The sequence below is a fragment of the Diceros bicornis genome, chromosome 3, assembly GCF_020826845.1.
Source record: "Diceros bicornis minor isolate mBicDic1 chromosome 3, mDicBic1.mat.cur, whole genome shotgun sequence".
In the NCBI taxonomy this organism is placed as follows: Eukaryota; Metazoa; Chordata; class Mammalia; order Perissodactyla; family Rhinocerotidae; genus Diceros; species Diceros bicornis.
Window position 1 is genome coordinate 96,496,059 of NC_080742.1, and position 22,651 is coordinate 96,518,709.

Consider the following 22,651-nt stretch of genomic DNA (forward strand, 5'->3'; position numbering starts at 1 on the left):
AGGAAGTGAGGTGAAAGTTCATCAGTAGGGATATCACAGGAATATTGTGCAGCCATTAAAAAGGACTATTAGAATGGCTAAAATTAAATAGAGTACACCAAGTGGTGGTAAGGATGTGGAGGAACTGGTTGGGATATAAAACGGTGCAATCACTTTGGAAAACAGTCAGTCAGTTTCTTAAAAAGTAAGCATATGCCCACGATATGTTTCAGCCATTCCACCCCTGGAGATTTCCCAAGAGAAAAGAAAGACATGTCCGTAAAAGACGTGCACCTGACTGTTCACAGAAGTTTTACCTGTAATAGCCAAAAATTGAGAACAGCCCAAATGTCCGTCAACAAGTGAAAGGATAAACTATAGTATATGCATACAATGGAATATTACTCAATAAAAAGAAATGAACTACTGATACACACAACAACATGGATGGATCTAAATCATTACGCTGAGTGAAAGAAGTCAAACAAACAAAATGAGTACATTATATGATTCCATTTATGAAAACTCTATAAAATGAACACTAATCTGCTAATTTTAATTTGCTAATCTACATTGACAAAAAGCAAATCAGTGGTTGCCGGGGGATGGAGGTTAGGAGGGACAAAAGAGAGGGATTGCCAAGGGATACAGGGACACTTTGGGGAAGTGAGGGAAATATTCACTGTCTTGATTGTGGTGATGGTTTCTTGGGTGTAGACAGATGTTGCAATTTATCAAATTGTACCCTTTAAATATGTGCAGTTCATTGTATATCAATTATACCTCGATAAAGATAAGTGAGTACAAAGAGAAGTACAAACAGGCAGAAGTTGTCAAGACAAATTACTTGGGCGTGGGGAGGTGTGGAGTGTGGAGGGAGGCTGGCAGAAGGAATGATAGAGAAGTTAGAAAGGAAGAGAGGAAAATTACTGAGCTAAATATAAAAACAAATATGAAATATCACAATAAAAAATATGGAAAAATGTGAAAAATTACTATTTCCAGGTATTAGTTTTACACATTTTTACAATTTGTGCATGATAGCTGCTGTTTTTTAGACCCTTTTTCCCCACTTGTAAGCAATTATGTCCAGCCCCAGAATCAAGAATGGATATCTTTGGATAACTCTCTGGAACTTGCGATGCTTTTGCAAATTTTTGTGTGTTTTTCTGAGTTTTGGGTCCACTTTCCGCAGTTACAGTCAGCTTTGCCTGTGCTGCGTGCTTGGCAACATTCTTGCTACTTTTATGATTTTGTTTCTAGTTCTAAGTAAGCTATTGAATCAGTCAGGGCCCTTTCTGTTGCAGGTAACAGAAGTTCAACTCACACCAGCTTAAGCAAAAAAGGAAATTTATCACCTCACATAACAAAAAGCCCAGGGACATATCTAGTTTCAGTCATTGCTCCATTCTCTCTCTCCTCACCTCTCTTTCCCTCCTCCACTCTCCCCTCCCCTCCCGCTGCCCTTTCTTTCCCTTTCTCCTCTTCTACTTCCTCTTCCTCCTCCTCTTCCTCTCTCCCTGCTTCCTCCATCTCTCAGCACTGCTTGCTGTGTTAGTTTCTGTGAGACAGGCTCCCTCCACGAGGAGCTGCAGCGCGCCAGCTTACATTATTTTTACAGCTAGCAACTCAAGAAGAAAAAGAACTTCTTTTTCCAACCATTCCAACAGTAATTCCAGGACTGATTCTTGTGGGACAGGCTTGGATCACAAGCCCATCCCTAAACCCACCACTGCGGCCACGGGGATAGGATGCATGGATAGGATGCATCGAGAGCCCAGATAGCACGCTAACCTCCAAGTCCCTGGGGTGAGAGAGGGTGCAGTTCGAGTCACTGACAGCACAGGGACTGGGAGTGTAGGAAGAGTGTTTGCAGAGGAGAATCACAGGCTTGTTCCTAGAAAGAGCGGGAACGGATGCTAAGCAGCAAAAGCAATCAGTGTTTGGAAAAGTTGTCCCAAGAGAATTAATCAAAATTGAATATTTCTGTTCATCTACGGGTAGTGTTGGTGCACATTAGCACAATGTGGTTTTAGGACTTATTGATGTGTAATTCAAGTAAATATATCCCCTTTCTAAGTTACTTTTGAGTTTTCTTTGCAATTTTTACTTTTTTCAGCCAGTGACACCTACTGTATCTATGTATACCTGTCTTTTTTGTTCCATCAACAGTAGTGACTATTTCTAGCTTCTCCCATGGAAGAGGAGGGTGTCTTCACCCCACCCTTCCTTCCTCATTCCCACCACCTCCCACCTGCTGCCACCTCCACTCCCCTCACTCTTCTTCTGGGTCAGGGCCCATCTCTCCTCTGGTTGGCTTTCTCCCTAGTTTTGCCAGTGTGAACCTTCAAATATCTATCATAAAAAAGGTGTGCGAGAGGCAAACTTTCTGAATTCCTGACTGTGAAAAAAAATTCTTTTTTTCTGCCCATTCATTCAATAGCTGGATTGACTGCGTTTAAAAATCCCAGTTCAAAATCATTTTCTCTCAAAATTCTGAAGCCCTTGCTCCATTCGTCCTCCAGCTTATATTAGGTCTGATGCTGATCTGATTCCTCTACCTTTGTGAGGGCCTAGTTGCTTCTGTTGTTGTTTGTTGTTTCAGCTTTGGCATTTTTTCCTTACCCTCTACTGTTAGTTGTTAGTGCCATCAAGCCCATTCTGACTCTAGTGACCCTGAGTACAGCAGAGCAGAATGCTATCCGGTCTTTTCATCATCTTCTCACCTTCCAGTGCTATTTCAGAGGGTTTTCAAGGCCTACTTTTTCAGAAGTGAGTGCCAGGTCTTTCTTCTTAGTCTGTCTTAGTCTAGAAGCTCTGCTGAAACCTGTGCACCACATGTGACCCTGCTGGAATTTGAAGTACTGGTGGCACAGCTTTCAGCATCACAGCAACATGCAGCCACTGCAGTGTGACACTGACAGACGGGTGGTGTGGCTCCCTGACCAGGAAATGAACCCTGGCCGTGGCAGTGAGAGTCCCGAATCTTAACCACTAGACCACCAGGGCTGGCTTCCTTGTCCTTGGTGCTCTGAAATTCCATGGAGATGCGTCTGAGTGTGAAACAGTAAATTTTTTCCTATTTCTTGTGCTTGCCACTAACTGGGCTTTTTCGTTCTGCAAATTAAAGCCTTTCCTTAACTCCATGCAATTGTCTTTTTCTTGATGTTTCCTCCCCAGTCCTTTCCCTGTTCTCTCTTTCAGACCCTCCCGTTAGTGGATGTCGCATGACAGACCTGTGGCCCTGGGGATTGTCCTCTTTCACTCTGCTGTTGTCTCTCATATTTCATGCCTCTTTCTCTTTGTCATTCTTTTATGTTCTAGATTTTTCTTTGGGCTTTTTTTAACTTCAGAACTATATTTTTAATCTCTAAGTAACTCTTGTCTTCTAATTGCCTCTGTACCTAGCATGTTCTTATTGCTGGTAGATGCCATATAGTTCTGCAGTCTTCATCTTGCTCAAGGGGCTATTTGAATGCTCTTCATTTCCCTTCTGTTTCTCTTAGGGTCTGTTTTTCTGCAGCTCAGTTACCGTTCTACTTCCCTCACGTACCTGGCCATCCTTGGCTTTCTGTTCTTTCTTACAAAAGAAGGAGGAGGCAGCCTGAGTGTGCTGCCTCTGCCCATGTGGAGACCTTCCCTGGGCCTCCTCCCTCCTCAGGAGTCTCATTAGGGACTCTTGTCTATCAGGCAGAGACTCTCAACTCCCAAAACAGCCAGAAAAGGGGACTTTCTCTGCAGTGTCACAGCCCTGCTTGAAATCTCAGCTCTCCCAGAGAGATTGCTCAATCAATTTGGAGAAGGGCTCTTTGTGATGTATGAGCTTTTGTGCTCTTTGCCTTGGGCCTGGCTGTACTCTGGGTTCTCTGCGTATGCCAGATCATTCCACGGACCCTAGGATGTCAGGCAGTCTCGCTTTTAAGAAGTAAAATGACAAAAGCAGATAGGGTTAGTGATGAAGCCAGACAGATGCTGGCTTAGAGAGGATACAAAAGATCTAGGGGAAGTCTTCCTTCAATTTTCTAAAAGGTTTTTAATGATTTAAATTACTTTTCTGATTAGAGAATATTCAAAACATACGAATGGGTATACAGTGAAAAGTCTCCCTCTTACCTCATCTCCTAGATGCTCAATTTCCCTCCCTGAAGCACTCAAGTTTTGGTGTTTTCTTCCAAAACTATCCTAGGCATATATAAATAAATAAATATGCATATAATTACATATATATGCATGTGTGTATTTTCATACATTGCAAACAATATATGCCATCTGTTCTGCTGCACATATGTTTTGTAACCCAAATTCGCTGACAAGGGAGTGGTAAATCTGGAGAATGGTGATAGCACAGTGTGGAGTCGCGTTGGTGCACGTGTGATCTTTCCCCAGAACTATGATGTTTATCCCACCATGTAACAGCAACCAAGCAAGCACACCTGGCTTCACTCCCAGAAACAGCACCCAGCTCAGGACGCTTTGAGTGCAGCACTCCAGGATCTGAGACCTAGAGATTCCTGGGCAACTAATTTAAATGCCAGTTACCATATCCCAGTCTTTCAGCCTATGAATTAAAACTCTTTCAACTGCAAGTGGCTTAAGCAAAAGATTATTTTTTGGTCACATACTGAAATGGTCAAGAGTGCACCTGGCTTCAGGCACTGCTGAATGCAGAGCTCAAGCTGTATCATCGGGAGTGGTTTTCCCATCTCTCAGCTCTGACTTCCACAGTCGTCTTCATTCTCAAGCTCCTGGGGTGGGCTGCGGCAGCTCCAGGTGGGCCGCTCACGGGGGCAATATGGCTGCTACAGCTCCAGCTTCAGGTCCTTCCAGGTTCAAGTTCAGCGTAAAAAGCAAGAGCCTTTTCTGGTAGCCCTAAGATTTATTCTCATGTGACCAGCTTGGGCCATGTGCTCACTATTAAGAAGAAATGGAGAGCTTTTTACTTAATAAAAACATATGCAAATCTAAACAAACATTGAGTACATGAAGAAATTAAAATAATCTGTGTGGTTAAAATAAATCAAGATAGACCTAAAATTCCAGACAAGAATATCATATAACAAGGAGCATTCTGAAGGCACTGTATTTCCAGATAGAGGATAAGGATTACCATTAGAATTTGTTTAGTTAAGTGCACATGTTTAAAAAAAAAAGATTTCAAGGAATCCGTTAAAAAAATAGAAATCCGCCTGAATGAGGAGTGGGGTGGGGGTGGCGGTGTGAAGAGGGGAAGAGGGAGAAATAAACTAAACCGGTAAATGCTGAAGTTCATAGCAGCACCTAGTGGTGAAAAGGAACCCTTATAACGTCTCCTTCCTACTTCAGAAGGAATTTTTTAAACAAAGTTGACGGTTTTTCCTAAAACTTAATTGCAAATTGTTGAAAGCACTTCTTTGGATCTGCAGCTCCAGGGCATTCTTTGTGGAGTTGGGGGCAATGGGGCCTTATTCCATCCACTGAAACAACTCTGAAGAGAGACTGGGCCTTGCAGATGCAAGAAAGAGTAGATGAATATTCTCCCCCCAGGAAAGCCCTCCCCTTCCCCCCATTTCACAGTTCTCTCCTTTGGCTATACAGAGCTTCCTCCACCCACCTCCAGTTAACCCATCGTAAGTTGAAAATACAGAAAGTCGAAAATGCATCTCCTACACCTAACCTCCCAAGCACTGAGCATCGTAGCTTAGCCCAGCCTACCTTAAACGTGCTCAGAACGCTTACATTAGCCTACAGTTGAGCAAAATCATCTCACACAACGCCTATTTTATAATAAAGTGTTGAATGACATGTAATTTACTGAATACCGTGCTAAAAGTGAAAACAGAACGGTTGCGTGGGTCCAGCATGGTTGTGAGTGCAGCGGGTGCTCACCCTCGTGATCCGGGGCTGACTGGGGGCTGCGGCTGCTGCTCTGCCCAGCATCACCAGAGGATCGGAGCGCATATCGCTAGCCCAGGAGACGAGCAAAATTCAAAATTCGAAGGACGGTTTCTACTGACTGTGTATCGCTTTCCAACCATCATAAGTCGGAAAATCTTAAGGCAAACCATCGTAAGTCAGGAAGTCTGTACTTTTCCATGAAGTTTCTCCGATTGATCCAGGCAGCCAACGGAGCGGACGGCAGGGTAATTCCCAGGTGCCTCTCAGATTGAGCAAGGAGAATAACCACCACCCACACCACGTCAGCAAAGGCCACGGACATCAGCCGGATCTCGGCCGAGACGAGAAATCCCCGACTCCCATCCCCTCCGCTGCCTCCTGCAGCAGGCACCAAGGAAGCCCTGCCCTTCGTCCCTCTTCCCTGTCCCAACCGGAGTACGAGCGAGGAGCAGCAGGAAAGGAATGGCGGAGGAGCCCCACATCCAGACCACACCCCTTTCCCGCCCCTCCCAGTCCAAGCAGCCTCTCAGCCCCGGGAGGGGGGTCCAAGCTCTGATGACGGCAGTTTCGGAAATGAATAGGACTGGGTCTTGAACACCAAACCTGAGACGTTTTTAATGATCAAGTTGTGGAATCTGGAATCTGGTCCTGATGTTAAAGGACCCAGTATCCAATGGGGAAATGGGGAGTTGACAAAACACAGTTAAGAGCAGTGATTAGAAAAGAAAAATAGAACCATTTCCTGTTTATACTCTGTATGGTTTTAAATCCTTCAATAAATATATTACATATAAATAGGTTTGGGATGATTTGCCTGACCCCATGTTAGGGCCATTAAGTCCTTTCATTGTGTATAGACAGCTTCGCCACCAAGACTGAGTTGTGCAAACGGACAAATAGCTGTCGGGTTTTCTAAGTAAACAAAAGCCAGGGGAGAGAAGTGTGACATCCAATTTCCTACAGAAAAGGAAAACAAAGATTCAGAAACTTCCAAGGTCATTCACAGGGTGAGAAGAGGGTTGCTGGGGAGGCTAGGGGGGTCAGATAGAATGGAGGCCACCTTGCCTCAGAAGCTTAGACACTTCAGGGGAAAAAAAAGAAGTTGCCAGACTCTGACAGTAAGAGTCAGACCATTTCATGCAACAACCACAAAAAAAAACTCACGTTGACATTTGTTCACCAGAATGAGAAATGAAAAGAATTTCTATCTGATCTGGCCATAAAAGGATTGGTTGAGAAACACAGAAGCACGGAAATTAACAGCATCTTAAGCTAAGGAGGAAAGTAAAGATGCCTTCTCTTACCAGCATCTTGGGTTTGTGTTTCTTATCACTAAAATTCCTTTTTAAAACTCTAAGGTTAGCAAGCTCATAAAAAGAATTAAAACAAAGAGATTAAATTCAAGGGAGCTTGCTGAACATCTGAATTCTCCCTGGCAAGCCGCCTGGATGTGATTACATAAACCCATGCTTCTCAGAGCATGCTGAGCACGTGAAGCCCCTGCAGATCCTGTGAAAGTGTGAATCTGATTCAGCAGGTCTGGGCTAGGGCAGAGCATCTGCAGCTCTCGCAAGCTCCCCGTGTTGCCCAGGCTGCAGGCCAGTGAATCAGGGGCAGATTCACACCTGCAGCAGCAACAACATAGGCTCCTGTCAACCACCCAGTAGAACCAGCCATCCCTCCACCCCCTACACCAGAGGACAGCAAACTTCTTCTGTAAAAGGGCTAGTAGTAAATATTTTAGGCCTTGTGGGCCATTCAGTCTCTGTTGAGACTACTCAGCTCTGCCCTTGTACCGTAGACAATGTGTGAACAAATGAGCATGGTTGTGTTTCAATAAACTTTATTTACAAAAATAGGTGGCAGATGGGATTTGACTCTCAGGCCGTAATTTGCCAACCCCTGTCCAATACCTCCGTTTACTGCCCAATACTCTGAACATATTTCTGCCTTGTCTCTGTCACCTTTTATTACACAAGCTTATTTACAAACCTCTATCTCAGGACTAGACGGGTGAGGAGCCCTGGAGAGAGAGATGAAGGCCCTCCACGCGTGGGGCCAGGCCTCACTCACTGCAGCACCTCTGCACTGCTCGGCTCAGCCCCTGAGGCAGTATTGTGCAGTGGGTAAAGGTGGGGCTCTGAGCCAGTCAGCTTCGTTTGACCAGTTCCTCTCCTGTTGGTCTGCTAAGTAACAAAACCTACCTCACAGAGATTTCATCATGAAGATGCAAGGCTGCTCACTACGGTGGAATTAGAAAAAAGCCAGAATCACTCTCACTTCTTAATTCTACAGACCATAACCTGTTTTCTTACCCTCTAGAAATGCTTACATCTATACACTTATATTATATATTTATATATGTATGAAGAAAATGCAAAAAGTAAAAAACAAATTGAGCATATCATTTACAACGACAGTGAAGAATAACAGATGTGTGTGTGTGTGTGTGTGTGTGTGTGTGTTTAGAGAGAGAGAAAACCAACACTAATTACTACAAAAAAGAAAGAAAGAAGGGAGGGAGGGAGGGAGAAATCTTGTTCCACACTTCACATAGTTCTGTAAATACAAGTCAAGGTTGTAGATGCCTAAAGACAATCTTAGTAGACTGTCTCTAAAAGGTTCTAAGCATATGAGAGTTTTTTTCACTTTACATTGAACGGAAGGAAATCATAACAAGGAGTTTTGCCACTTGGGATATAGAGCAGAACATAATTAAATTTAGTCTTATTGGGACCTTGTTTCCATGTGATAAATCAGCTCTCGTCTGATCCCATCCACACCAACAACAAAGACGGGCCTTTCACAGCACGCCATGTGTAAAAACAAAGGGAGATTACATCCTTTCTGTGCAAAATTATTTTCCTGGTTGTTTCTGTTTAATTAGCATTGAGTAAAGATGTGACAATACCTGTTCCTTGAACTGAGGACACTGGAGTGGGAACAATGAGTGAGGGTGGTAGGGAGAAGAGGAGGTACTGGACAGTGGCCAAAGGAGAGGCAAGTGTGAGGGACAGGGCAGTGAGGGGCCCTGAGGAGCGCCCTGGGCTACTCTGCAGGGACATGCGGCGGTCCAGGCAGGGTCTTGGGCAGCTCACACGATGACGGCAGCCGTGGTCTTCTCCTTGGAGGGGGAGGGAGGCACTGAATTCTCCTCCAGGAGCTTCTTCTCTGACACTTCCTCATCCTGAAAAAACAGGGAGAAATCGATTCTTTGGGGGAAAAGGATGGGGCAGAGTTAGCTTCATAGAACTTGAAATCAGGAAAAGGAAAGAAGGGGAAGGAAAAGGTGACAGCAGAAGGGGAGCTAGACAAAGATCTAGGACAGAAAGGAGGGGAAAGTGGGGAAATGAGAGTAAAGGACAGCGAGGAGAGGCAGAGGGTGGAAGTTAATTCAGGACGCAGTGATGGGGTCACATTCCCCAGACAGCAAAAGGAAGAGCCGAGCCCTGGCAAGTGGCTGAGATCAAGCGTGACTCTGCTAAGCAGCGTGCCTGGCCCCACTGCTCCTCCCTGTTCCCAGAACCTCACCAACCATTCCCACTCTTTACCCAGTGCCCCCCTGACAGCTCACCAGGGGCCGGGCGCTCTGGCCACAAAAGCTTCGAAGACCCATGCCCAGGGAAGCCAAGGATACAACGACCTGCAGGACACAGACAGCCAGGAGCAGAGCACGAATTCCTAGGAACAAGTTCTGGAGAAAAAGGAAGAAAAACGATATAGTCAGGAGTCCACTCCTCTGATTCTGCTCTTACTACCACCTTACCAACCCAACCAGGTATCAGACTCTGTCCAACTAACTACTTCCAAGCAGATTGCAGTTTCCAACTCTTTGGGCAGCCACAGCTTCCACCCCATCTGCTCTTCTGCAATGTGACCTTACACCGCCTGTGAAGAGGTGGGGTCTATTTCTCCACCCCCTAGTATCTGGAAGGGCCTGTGACTGCTTTGACCAATAAAATACAGCAGAAGTGACACTATGCCAATTACCGGGGTAGCCCTTAACTGGCCTGACAGCTTCCATTTCCTACCTCTTGGAATGCTTACAGTGCGATGCTCCCTGTTGGAACCTAATTGCTGTGCTACGAGAAGCCCAAGCCACATAGTGAAGCCATCGTAGGCCCTCTGGCTGATAGCCCCAGCTGAGCTCCCAGCCATGGAGTGCGCCATCTTGGATGTCCAGCCCAGTTGAGGCCTCAGATGACTTCACCCCCCATTGACATCTGAACTGCATGAGAAGACCCAAGTGAGAACTGCCCATCTGAGCCCAGTCAATCCACAGAATGTGAGAAATAATAACAAATTGTAGTTTTAAGCCACTACACTTCGGGGTGGTGTGTTATGCAGCAATAGGTAACTAGAACACCCACACACCAGGAAAGACAGACAGTGGCCCACAATATCCTCTCTTAAATGTCTCCTCTTTGCCCCTCATTCCCTTTGATTCAGGGAATCTTCACGTCATTAAGGTCTGAGAAATGTCTTCAGCCTAAGTTAAAACCTCCTGAACCAAAGACCTAGGATGAGGTCCAAGCGCAAAGAGCCTACATATCTGCCCTCCAGTGCCCCAATTCCTTGGGAACAAAAGGTTGTGATGAGTCCCTAGAAGACTGGACTCTCCATTCTCACCATCAGCATTCGCATGTACACTCTGCAATTATCCTCACTCCAGCTGGAGCGGTAGCTTCTTTGCCGCAACCATGTGTACCCAGTGGTTGTGGAGGCAGGGACTGGGCTGTCACACACTGAGTCGATGTAGAAGAAGCCATCGCTTTGCCAGGTTAAGCTGTTCACACAGAGGACAACAGCAGAAACAGCCGTGGCAACACCAGCCAGGGTGAGCAGACCTGATACCCAGCCCTAAAAGAGAGATGTTCAGACTGCAGACTTCCTCTGTTGATGGCAGAGCCATGGGGTCCTGGCCTCAAACCTGTCCCCTCTTCTCCAGCTTCCTGACCCAGGAAAACCTCCCCCCGCTGCCAGGAAGGATCCCAGGATACTGGGAACCAAAGGGGAGAAGACAGAAAAGTAGAGCAGAAAAACTGAGACAGAGGAGGGGGCAGAGGACAAGGTGAAGGACAGAGGATGCCCAAGACTCACTGAAAGTTTGCCCCAGTGCTTCTCATGGACAATGGCCCCTGCTCCTGCTGTAATAGCCTGGGAAGAGAAGACACCAGAAAAGTCCTCCAATTTACTCTCCTAAAATGATCTCCATCACCCTTCCCCGAACAGTTCCCAGAAGAGCCAATTGGAAGCAGGATCCCAGGGCCAGGCAGAGGAACCTGGCATATGGACAGGACTCCATTACAACTGCCTCACTCTCCTAACCTTGCCTTAAAGAAGAAAATGGAGAGTGAAAGGGTTTTGCCCGCCCCCTAAGGCAGCTTCCTCATGGTAAAGGGCATTTGGACTCTGGGCCTTTGGTCTCTTCCCAAATCCCTGACCCAGATCCAAAGGACCTTTCTCCTTGCCCAACGACTTGCCTCCCACTGAGCTCACAGCCCCTTCCTTACTCACCACAGACCCTGCCCAGAAGGCGCAGCCTGAGGCACGCCGCTCAGTCCAGGGTCCAAAGTACAGAAATACTCCAAACACACAGCTTACAGCCCCCAGCAATATCTGGGTCACCTGCAAGACAGGACCAGACCTTCCCACGAGCCCACAAGCCCCAAGAGCCACTGCCCAGCTCCCACTTAAGTGGCTTTCCTCTCCTTTTCCTCTGCCTTGACCTCTCTGCAGCTCTGATTCTGGAAGGTTCTGTTCCCTTAACATCCATGAAGCAGCATGTCCTATTCTCCCCTATCCCTCTGACATGCCAAGCTTTCATCCTTCACTACTTTTTCCTAAATACCACACTTTGTCATTCTGCCTGATGATTTTCACTTTTTTCTCCTCATTCTCCCTTGAGAATCCTAACATCCTATCCGGGATGGGCCAAAAAGACTCCCCTCCAAGAAAGGAGTGTGGTTAGCTGCCACTGTAGGTCAGCTCCTTCAAGGACCGTATCATCTTTCAAGCCAAGGGCACACCCTTTGGGGATGGCTGCCCAGCCAATGGTTAAGCGAGGCAGTGTACGAGGGCCATTTCCACCCAACATAGAGCTCCTGTAAGGGAAGTCTTTGCTCTGCAGCTCCCCACTGGGCTGACAGAGACCTTGTCTGGCCTGCATCGTGGTCTGAGGTCTCCCCCTGCCCAACCCTGCTCCCTCCCTTTCGTTTCATAGATGTTACATCCCAATAGACGTTTTGCACACCTAACTCGGACACAGCATCTGCTTCCTGGAGAATCCAGCTATCACAGCCTCTTGGACATCACCACCTGCATGTCCTGCTAGCATCTCAGATTCGTCACATCCACTTTCCACCCCCCACTGACACCCCCAATGTCTGCCTTTCCTGACTTCCAGGGCTCCAATCTCCTGGTCACCCACACTCCAAAACTTACCACGTTCTTGGACTCCTCTCCTCCCTTGTACCCCAAGCCCATTCTCTCCCAAGTCATGGAGTCCCTATCCACAAAGGATTTGGACTCCTCTCTTTCCTCCTCATTTCTGCTCTGACCACGCAGGAACAGACCCTCTATACTTCTTACCTGGACACCTTCTAGCTGTGAGGCAGCCTAAAGCCCAGGTTCCTACTCATAATCCGTCCACAGCCTTCCTGCTATCGCAGCTGATTCAGGACAGACTCCTCACCTCATCACTCAAGGCTCTCGGCAATATAGCCCTGGTCTCCATTCAGTCTAATCAGCCATGAGTCCCATTCTCTTTACTCTGATGGAACTTGCCCTGTGCTTTCTGGCTTCTTTGCCCTTGCACCTGCCATTCTCTTAACCTAGAATTCCTTTTCTTCCATCTTCCACCTCTATGTCTAAACCCACTCCGTCTCTACTAAAGGTCTGGCTCAGACCAACTCCTGCAGGATGCTGTCCTGCCTCCCAAGGGCATCACCTGATCTACCTTTAATTCTAGGCATTTGTGTAGTTGCCTGATCCCTTCTGATGGATGCTGAGCACCTTTAGGTTGTAGCCTAGTGATTCTTCCCACAGTTCTTCCTGAGGTGCCTAGCCTACTGCCTTGCCTCTGCAGGCCCTCAGTCCACGTGGGTTCCACTAAACTGAATTAACAGGGATTCTTTCACCTATCCCCCACCTCTGGCTGAGACTGCCCCCCTGCACCAAAGAAGTCCATCATCCCTTTCCATCCAATCTTCTGTGGGGAAACTTCCAAAACCTTCTTTTCCCAAACAAGATGGGATATAAATAGTGAATTCTCATTGGGATTCAACCCATTTTCCCTGTTTGCATCCTACTGAGGAAGGAGAGGGTCCTCCTCTGTGGCACCTCCCTAACTCACCTCTCCAGCCCCTCTCTTACCCCTAGGGCCAACTGCCCATAGCTTATCCTGGCCTTGGAAGGGCCACTGTCCCCAGGGCGGAAAAGGAGCTCCTTCAGGGAACCTCCAGCTTTTAGCAGTTGTGCCAAAGCTGATTCCTGATGGATGTGGATGTTGATGTGGGTGGGCTGGGACGGCGCAGAGGCCACATCGACTCCATTCACAGTCACCATGGTTTGGGTCATCCTGCCTGCTGGGGAGAAGACGTACAGAACTGAGGTCTGGGAACGAGGTAAGGCAGAAAGGAATACGTTGCTTCAGTGAAAGGAGAGAAAACAATCTCCTTGTCAAGATCTAAAGGGCCTTCCAGTGCAGGCATCAATGCCACAGTGACCTTAATCTGGGGTGCAAAGCCGAATCACCTCCAGAGTCTTTCACCACATATATTCTTGGACCTTTCCCCAAAATGATCTGATAAAGTTTGTCTGGGTCTCAGGTTGGACAAAGAAAGGAATGTGAATTATTTCAGTGACTTAGTCTGTGTATTACACATAATACTTTCATATGGTTAAAAAATTCAAAAGATACAAAAAGGTATACATTTAAAGCTCTCTCTCCCGGCTTTCTCTCCCAGCCACCTAGTTGCCCTCCAGACGGAAAATAACATTATCATTTTCTTACATATCCTACAATGATATTTCCTCCTCTGGTTTTCCCACAAATGGCAGGATACTACACACACTGTTCTGCACAATGATTTGTTCATAGAACCATGTTTAAAAATAATCCTGCATCAGTCCATAAGATGCTTCCTCTCTCATTTGTACAGCCACTGAGCATGCCATTGTATGACTGCATCAGAATTTTTTTAAGCAGTCCCCTATGGATAGACATCTACTTTTTTCTTACAAACTGTGTGGAATTGGCAGGTGAATGGGAATGCACATGTGTATTTTAATAGATACTGCCCTCATGGAGCTACCTCCAAGCAATTCACAGTCAGGAGGAAGGTCAAATGTCCACTGCCCCTCCCCGTGGCCAGCAGAAGGTGTCAGCAAACTTTTTAATCTCTTTCAGATGTACATCAGGAAAATTACATTCCATTGTAGATTTTAATCAATTTTATGCAATAAAATGTTCCCTTTTTAGTGTACATCTCAACGAGTTTTGGCAAATTTGTACATTTGTGCAACCACAACTACAATCAAGATATAGAAGACCTCTATGTTGCAAAAAGCTCCCTAATGTCCCTTCCGGAGTAAATCTCCCAACCCCTGCCCCAGGCAACCACTGATCTGCTGTCTGTGACTATTCCAGGATAGTTTCAATTCTTAGTTCTCTTATTACAAGTGAGGTTGGCCATCTTTTCACATTTAAGGGCCATTTTCAGTTCTTCTTTTGTGCGCTCTCTGTTCATATCCTACGTCCTTCTTGTTTTACTTTGTTTCATTTCCGTCTTTACAGGAGTTCTCTGTGTATTTGAAAAATTACTATCTGTGACACATGAGTTCCAAATATTTCTTTACAATTTGTGATTTATTTTTTGACTTTGCTTGTATCTTATATAATCAAAGTTTTCAATCTTTTTTATGATTTCTGGGTTTTACATCATACTTAAAAAGGACTTTCCCATTTCAAGATTATAAAATAATTCTTCATGCTTTCTTCTAAGTGGTTTTATGCTTTTGGTTTTCACATTTGAATGTCGATCTGTCTGGAATTTATCTTGTAAATTGGAAGATATGAATCCAAGTTGGGTTGGGTTTTTTTTTTTTCAGATGGTTAACTTCTGAAGGGGATGTTCTGTTTGTGGAATACATCCTCTTTCTCCCGCTGATTTGAAATGCTCCCCTGAGCAAAAACAAAATTCCCCTAGGAATTCAGGTCTATTCGAGTATTTATATTCTGCCCATTGGTGGGTCTGATGAGTCATGCACCACAATTTTAATTATGAGTATACGTTTAATATTTAGTTAAGCTATTTCACGTTACTTTTTTCTTTCATGGCCATTTTTGCTAGGTTACTTCTCCATATGCACTTTAGAATCAACTTGGTTGATTCTAGCCTAGCTTCAGAAGAAATTCTCTATAGGGAATGCTAATGGGCATCCTACTTAATTACCGTCGTTTAAATCATAATATTATTAATGACAATTCTGATAACAACAGCAACAATAGCAATCCTGTAGTCTCCCCATCTGTATTCTATGTGCTTTTCAAAGTAGTTTCACTCTCTCACCTACCTGGCCTCCTTTGAGGTATAAATGTCGGGTGTTTGACAATTCTGCAGACACACAAGGAGGTTCAGACTTGTTCACAGACACACACAAGGAAGTCCAGCTCAGATTCCAACCAGATCATCCCTTGGGGCCCAGGAGTTGGCATCGTGTTGCAGCCCTGAATGTGCCTTGGCCTGCAGCTCGCTGTGAGCCCCCCGAGTACCACCACTTTCCCCACTCCACTCCAACCGCTGGGTCAGCCTAGCCTCCTGCTCTTCCTCTGAACCAGGCCAGCCCCACGAAGGTTCCCCTCCCACACCACCCTGACTCCAGGCTGTGGCGCTCTTCCCTGCTGCCCTGGATGCTCTTCTCTGCCCAGCTCCTCCCAGTGGCCCTGGAGCAGAGGAGAGAGGACCAGGATCCTGCAATGACCTGGGCCCTCTGCCTTCCGGCTTCACTCCAAAGGACCTCTCACCACCAAACCACCGGAGCCTGAGCCTCAGCCACCACCACCACCACCACCACCCCCGCCCCAGAATAAAGGCGTGAGGCACTGGTGAGTGTGACGGAGAGCCAGGCTGACAGGGCCAGACACATGCCCCTCCTGCCTCCCCAGCCATTTTTCTAGGGTCACATCCTCTGTCTAGAACATCCCTCCCTCTCGAGCAAGGCCTATGGGAACCAGGAATGTGGGAGAATGGCACCTTCTGAGCCAGGATGGAGGCTCTGGGGACTTGTCTTGGGGACTCCTCAAGAGAGAAAGGGTCCTGCAGTCTCCGGGGAAGGGGCCACGGAGCTGTGAGGGCTGTGAGGGCCCTGCTTACCTGCTGTCCCCTGGGAGTGGCAGAGCAGAGCAGGGCTGGGAGGAGCTGGCCTGGATCTGAGGACCTGCTGGTGGGTGGGAGGGAGAAGAGCCGAAGGAAGGAGTGGAGGGATGAGGGCCTGACCTTCAGCATCACAACATCCGAGAAAATAGCTGAGGCAAAGGGGTCCCTCTCGGGGGGTTCGGACTTGAGCAGATAATCAGGCTGGCTGGAGAAGGCAGAGCACACACACACAGCCACACACACACTCGCACACTCGTACCTACTCAGACAACACACACATTGGGGCTCACACACAGCACAGGCAAACTGTTGTTCAGAAAGGCCTTGCCCAGGTCGGGGTGGTGGAGAGGACAGCCTCATAGGGTTTCCCAGGACTGGTCAGCTCCAACATCTCCCAGGCCACCCACCTGGCCCCCAAACTCTCCAGCACCAGAGCCTAGTGATCCTCCGGCAGCTGGAAAACCCCAGAGGGACCCCTTTGCCCAGCTGAGTTCTGGGAAGTTTCGTGCTAAGTCCTACCAGTCCCGCCTCTGTCCTTCCCTTTCTGGCACTCCACCAACTTCCTCCTGCTTCTGCCGGGTCCTCATCTCCAGCTCAGATCCTCCCAGCCCTCCCTACTCGCACACTCAGCCACGGATCCCTGAAGAGAGCAGGTGAGGCGGGCCCACAGCCCAGGTGGCCCTTTCCCAGAGACCCTTCTCACAGGGCCCCTCCCCATGGGATTCACCATCCTGCCCCCTCACAGGCCTCTGCAGCCTCGACCCTCAGGACTTACTAGGGAGGGAGGGAGGGAGGGAGGCACCAACCACCATGTAGAAGATGTGACTAAGGAAGGTGGCAAGAACACAAGCCAAGTGCATCCCTGTTTGATGCCAAGTCAGTCCGGCCTTTGACCTCCCTCTCCAACCACAACTCGGTCCTTCATTGGGGGCGGGGGTCCTTCAACAGGCAGTGCAGGGCTGAGTGGCCATTGGCAGAGAGGGAGGTATTTAGAGGCTGAGGGGTGTCCCCAGGCCCAGCTGGGCAGCAGCTGCTACACTAGAAGCTCAGCAGGCAGCTGGGACTCGGGTTCTGTCGGGTGGCTTGAGGGCTCTGGAGGAGCAGAGACAAGGAGAAGAGCCAGGGTGTGGGCCGTGATCACAGGAGCCGGCTGGGTGGAGAGGTGAGGAATACAGGGCACTGCTTGGTCCAGACCCCAAGGCTCTGGGAGGAGGACAAGGGGACAGAGCAGCTGTGGGGTGAAGAGGGAGGTTCCAGTGGGCACAGTGGTCGCCACAGCCCCAGCAGAGTCAGGCTGTCCTGACACCACACCCCTCGGGAGAGAGGGCCAGCAATGCTGCTCTGTGACCAGGGGCCTCCACTAGTTCTGAATTCCAGTGAAATCCATGAAACCCTTCTGCCAACTTTTCCTCTATGACTCTCCGTTCCTCCCTCCCAGACGATGTCCACAGGCATGAGGACGGTAGACCATGGTGAGGTGGCCCCTGGGGCCCCCCAGCCCACCCACATCGACGTGCACATCCACCAGGAGTCAGCTTTGGCCAAGCTCCTGCTGAGTGGGTGCTCCCTGCTGCGGTCCCCCTCCCAGACCCTGGGCAGCAGGCGGCTGCTGGTGGCCTCCTGGGTGAGTAGAGCTGCCTGCCTTATGCGGCCCAGTGGGCACGAGGTTCCCTGGATCAGAAAAGGGAAGACCCATCCTCTTGCTGCACACACTCTCCACCAGCCTCTCTCCGAATAGGACACTGAGCCAGTTTTATCTTCTTACTAGAAATCAGTTTCTCCTGTGTTCTATTCTGGCTTTTTTCCTCACTGACTGGCCTTTTCAATAAAAGCTCTAGTAGGTAGCATGAGTACTAGTAGGCTGTGAGCTGAAGGGGTGCGAAGGACCTACTGATCATTTAAAGTCCTAGCTGGTGGAACCCTGAGTCCATCCTCTCCACACCAGCATAGGCTGGCTTGCCTCCTCTCCTCCCCTCCCCTCTTCCCTCTTCTCCATCCCTCCCCTCCCCTTCACTCCCCTTGCCTCCCCTCCATCCTCTCCTCCATCCTTTCCTCTCCTTCCCTCTTTCTTTCTCTCTCCTCTCTCTTTCTCTTTCATGGGTTTTAACTCTTAATACTTGAAGTGGCAGGTCCTCAAAGCTACCCCAAGACTTGGAGGCAGAGTGTTGCTCCTGGGCCCAGGAAGCTGGGAGTCAAGTTCCTAAGTTCTTCGTCTTTCAGGTGGTGCAGATCGTGCTGGGGGTGTTCAGTGGGGTCCTGGGAGGATTCCTCTACTTCTTCTACTCCCCACTGTGTAACTTGGGAGCTGCCATCTGGACAGGGGTTGTGGTGAGTGAGGCCGGAGCGTGGTTGACGGGCCCGGGAGGGGCAGATGGATCTGCTGTCAGAGGTGACAGGCCATCGCCATCAGCACCATCACCATCCACACGGTACTGTAGAATGTTAGCAATCGAAAAGGCCCTGAGTTATCATGGCCAATTCCCTGCTTCTACAGAAGAGAAAATAGCCAAGGGAAGTGGTGCTGTGTCCAAAGCCACCCAGCCAGCTCTCCTGGCTCCCTGCCCTGGCCTTCTCCCACCAGGCTGGCCACCTCCCCCACCTTCAACAGCAAGTATCAACTCAGGCTCTAGGACCCAGCTCATCTCCAGATGCTTGTGCTAAGATGGGGGAGGCAGACTGTGCTGGAGAGTGTATACTCTACAAGGAAGGGTCACCTGCGGTTCGTTTCCCACTGCCCTCTGCAGTCCTGCAAACAGTGGGAGTCCAGTGGGTATCACTGAACGACAGCGGTTCATATCAACACGTGGGGTGTGCAATCTGCAATAAGAGCTGGGTGGGCAGGTCATGGTAGGATTGAGCAGTCCTTTAGCACACCCACACTCAGAATAACAGCGACACATACATATTTATTGAGAGAGGGGCCAAAAGTAATCATCCTCAACCACCCAACGGCAAACCACGGATTACTTACAGAATTACCAACAGGATTCATATCAGTCCATCCACCAGGACATACCCAACTTCCTATTCTGTAAGCCCAGCTGAGTGGGCTGCTGAGCACTGTGGGGACAGGTGCCTAGATCTGAGGCAGCTCGGAGACCCATCCTATAGGGAGAGCTTCTCCAGCAACCTAGGACTTCCACCCCACCATCCTGGAACTTTCATTAAGCACCTGGTGTTGCTTAAAAAGAGGTTTTGGAAAAGGGAAGGAGAGCTCACACCTGGCCTGACCATGAACACTTTTCGATGTTGCTAAAACAGAAGGTCCTACAGCCTCAGGAGTTTGGTCCAGGCCTCAACACCTTCACCATTACCTTACTACAGACAGCAAAGCTTAGCTCAGAACCTTGGGTCCACATAGCACATTCTGGGGAAGGGCCGGCAGGTGGTCGTTCTCTCTGCGGCAGTTACAGAGGGAAACAGAAGCCAGAGGGGCTGCCCGTCCTGTGCTAACCCTGCTCCGGCTTCAATCTCTCCCCAGGCTGTGCTGGCTGGAGCCGTTGCCTTCATTTATGAGAAACAGGGTGGCTTCTACTGGGTGAGTTCAGGGAAGGGCAGGGGTTGACACTAGGCCCAGAAGCTGGAGGCCACCCCAAGCCTTCTGCCCCATCACACGCCAGCTCCACTGGGCCTCACCGTCTTTTCCCAGGGCTGGGCTCCAGGAGAGACTGAATCACCAAGGTCTCTCTCTGCCTCCTCTCCTCATCAGGCCCAGCTGAGGACACTGCTCGCCCTGGCAGCTTTCTCCACGGCCACTGCTGCTGTCGTCCTTGGGGCTGATAATTTCTATGAGTATCGCTTTCATTTTAGAGACTATATCTGTGATATCTCTCCCTCGGGAAGCTGGCCCACCATGCCCCCCCACACTCCAAGTCCAGAAGAAGTCAGAAGGCTGCACCTGTGCCTCTCTTACTTAAACATGCTAAAGGTGGGTGGGGAAGGGGAAGGGGTGGCAGCAGGCGGTGGGCAGGGAGGGCCCAGATGGTGGACAAGAGAAAGGCTGTCCATCAAAAATAGTGTCACCTATTCTGCCCCAACTTGACTGCTGTCACCACAGATGTGGCATTGAACAAAACAGACTAGTGGGAAATACAAACAGCGAAATAATAATAAATGAGCCAACATTGCAAGTGTGCGAAGTGCTGCAAAGGCGTTAAATGCGAGTTCTCCCTTGATCCTCTTGAGTCTTGGGGTTGTCGGGAATCAGATCACAGCCCAAGCCCGTCACTGTTCCGATGAGGACGCTGAGGCCTGATGAGAGGGGCTCCTGGCTGCTCTCTGCACACTAGACCCACTGACCGCACTGCCCCCTGCCCAGCCCCAACACAGGGCTCCTTCCTCAGCCCCCTCCAGAAGCCACAGACTTGGGGATGAAGGGTAAAGATAGACACTGTTGGGGATGAGCATAGGGACAGAGCACAGATGGCAACAGTCACTCTGGTGTTGCTCCTCTGTCCCCAGGCCCTGTTCATAAGCGTTTGGGCCACGCTGTTGGGTGTCTGGGTTCTGCTCCTTCTGGCATCTCTGGCCCCCCTGTGTCTGTACTGCTGGAGAAGACTCCGACCTAAGGAGGTGTGTCCCTAACATATGTGTCTGTATGCTTGGGGTGGCAGGGCTGTCTGGAGGAGACGGGAATGGAGAGTGGATGGTTTGGGGAGGAGAAAAGGGCCCATTACAGTGAGTACCAAGAGGCATCGTGCCTGTCTTTCTACTCCAGTGGTGGCCCGGCCCAGAGAGCACCTATCCCTGACCAGGTGGCCCCAGGCCAAAGACCCCAGGAGCCAGGGAAGTCCATATCCATGGTGGGACCTTGGGGCTCTTTGCATCAGGTGTCATAAGGCCGATGTTGGATCTGGTTGGCTCCAGAACTAAGCTGCCCTAGAGGAAAGATTTTGGGCTTTCTCTCCCCATCGGGCTGTCTCGCCCCTCCTCCTCCCTTAGAAAAGAGACCAGAAGAAACTGCTGGGAGTGAGTGAGATCTAGCCATGCCTCTCCCGAGGACTCAGGCCTGGAGCTCCTTCTAGACCGGGCGTCCCTGCATCTGACTCCTGGAAGGAGAACCCGACTGGAGAAAAGCCCCAGTTATCCTTCTCCCCCAGTCATGGCCATGGCCACTGCCCCGCCCCACCAACCATCATAGCGGCTCCCACCATTTCTTGCTCACCTTCACCCACCTGACCCGCTTCATGTGCCCTCCTGAGCAGTGATGATAATAAATTCTCATGTCGGTGCTCCCAGCTTCTTGCTTAGTTATTCCAGGGAATTTCTCTTGGCTGAGGGAGGCAGTGGAGAACGAGCCAATAGCAAACCTACGAAGCTCTTCCCACTCCCAGCCTCCCATCTAGGACTAGAGTTGCTAGCCCTGAAAATAGACTCTCTTTGAGGTTGGTCCTGGGACTGTAGGTCCAAATGCCAGGGTACAAAGGCTGAAGGGAGCTGAGACTCTGAGCCACACCCCTACAATTCTGATTTAAGAGGGTGAATGCTTGGCAATGTGAGAATTGGATTTTTTATTTTGACTGTTTGGAAATATTAAAAAGATAGATAACATAACACCAAGATGCAATCATTTTGGAAATCATTTTTTTAAAGGAAGAATATCCAACACTATGATGAAATAAAACCCTGAATAATTGTCCCATGAAAAAGACATCTAAAACTGCAGGATAAAATATGAGTCAGATATTTTTTAATTCATGGCTAACCTGAACAGGCCATAATAGAAGTAGGAGCATGAATTCAGAGAGCTGAGTCTTCAAACCAGTATCTGCCTGTTTCAGAGTCTCACAACCACCCACACGTCCAGTGCTCCACCAGAAGGACCCACAGGATCTAGCATATAGTTGTACTCATGGCTAAGTTTTATTATGGCAAAAGGATACACAGCCATATCAACAAGGGAAAAAGATGTATCAGGTGGACTCTGGAGGAATCCAGGCACAGGCTTCCTACATCCTCCCACTGGTGAGGGGCCACACAGTAACATGTATGCAGTGTTTCTGCCCAGGAAAGCCCGTTTAAGACTCAGAGCCCAGGGCTTTTATTGGGGGCTGGACACATAGACACTCTCTCCGCCTGCACAACCACTGCAATTCAAGATTCCCAGAAGAAAAGCAGATGTCCATCTGAAACCACACTGTTTGTACAAACAGTCAGGCAAGCTGATACAGTGGAATTCAGTGCTCCAGGCACACAAAACAACCTTATCAGCACAGGAACATTCCAAAAGCCAAAGTCCAAGAAGACAACCAAGGGCCAGCCCTGCAAGCAGGGCCCTGTAGGGGGCAGCCCTCTATGTTACCTCTTCCCTGCACACTGCCTTAAGGGCATCTGCCAAACTCTCGTAACCCAAAACTGTACTTAATAACTGTGCTGAAGACAGTCAACAAGTCCTAGAGCCACTAATAAATTGGGGAGTC

At 48.7% G+C, this 22,651-nt stretch overlaps 2 protein-coding genes across 2 annotated transcripts; one reads left to right on the forward strand and one right to left on the reverse strand.

The window, feature by feature from the left end:
- Nucleotides 1–8,727: 8,727 nt before the first annotated feature.
- Nucleotides 8,728–16,703, reverse strand: TMEM176B (transmembrane protein 176B). Its single transcript, XM_058533125.1, has 8 exons — nucleotides 16,640–16,703; nucleotides 16,230–16,293; nucleotides 13,228–13,439; nucleotides 11,371–11,481; nucleotides 10,954–11,010; nucleotides 10,483–10,713; nucleotides 9,428–9,547; nucleotides 8,728–9,040 (listed from the first exon to the last, which is right to left on the reverse strand). Exons 3-8 carry the CDS (start codon nucleotides 13,429–13,431, stop codon nucleotides 8,948–8,950), a joined length of 816 nt encoding a protein of 271 aa, XP_058389108.1. The 5' UTR covers nucleotides 13,432–13,439; nucleotides 16,230–16,293; nucleotides 16,640–16,703; the 3' UTR covers nucleotides 8,728–8,947.
- A 970-nt stretch (nucleotides 16,704–17,673) lies between these two features.
- Nucleotides 17,674–21,215, forward strand: TMEM176A (transmembrane protein 176A). The gene is made up of 6 exons (XM_058533110.1): nucleotides 17,674–17,856; nucleotides 18,453–18,560; nucleotides 19,714–19,770; nucleotides 19,942–20,160; nucleotides 20,694–20,804; nucleotides 21,174–21,215. Exons 1-6 carry the CDS (start codon nucleotides 17,674–17,676, stop codon nucleotides 21,213–21,215), a joined length of 720 nt encoding a protein of 239 aa, XP_058389093.1.
- The last annotated feature ends 1,436 nt before the right edge of the window (nucleotides 21,216–22,651 follow it).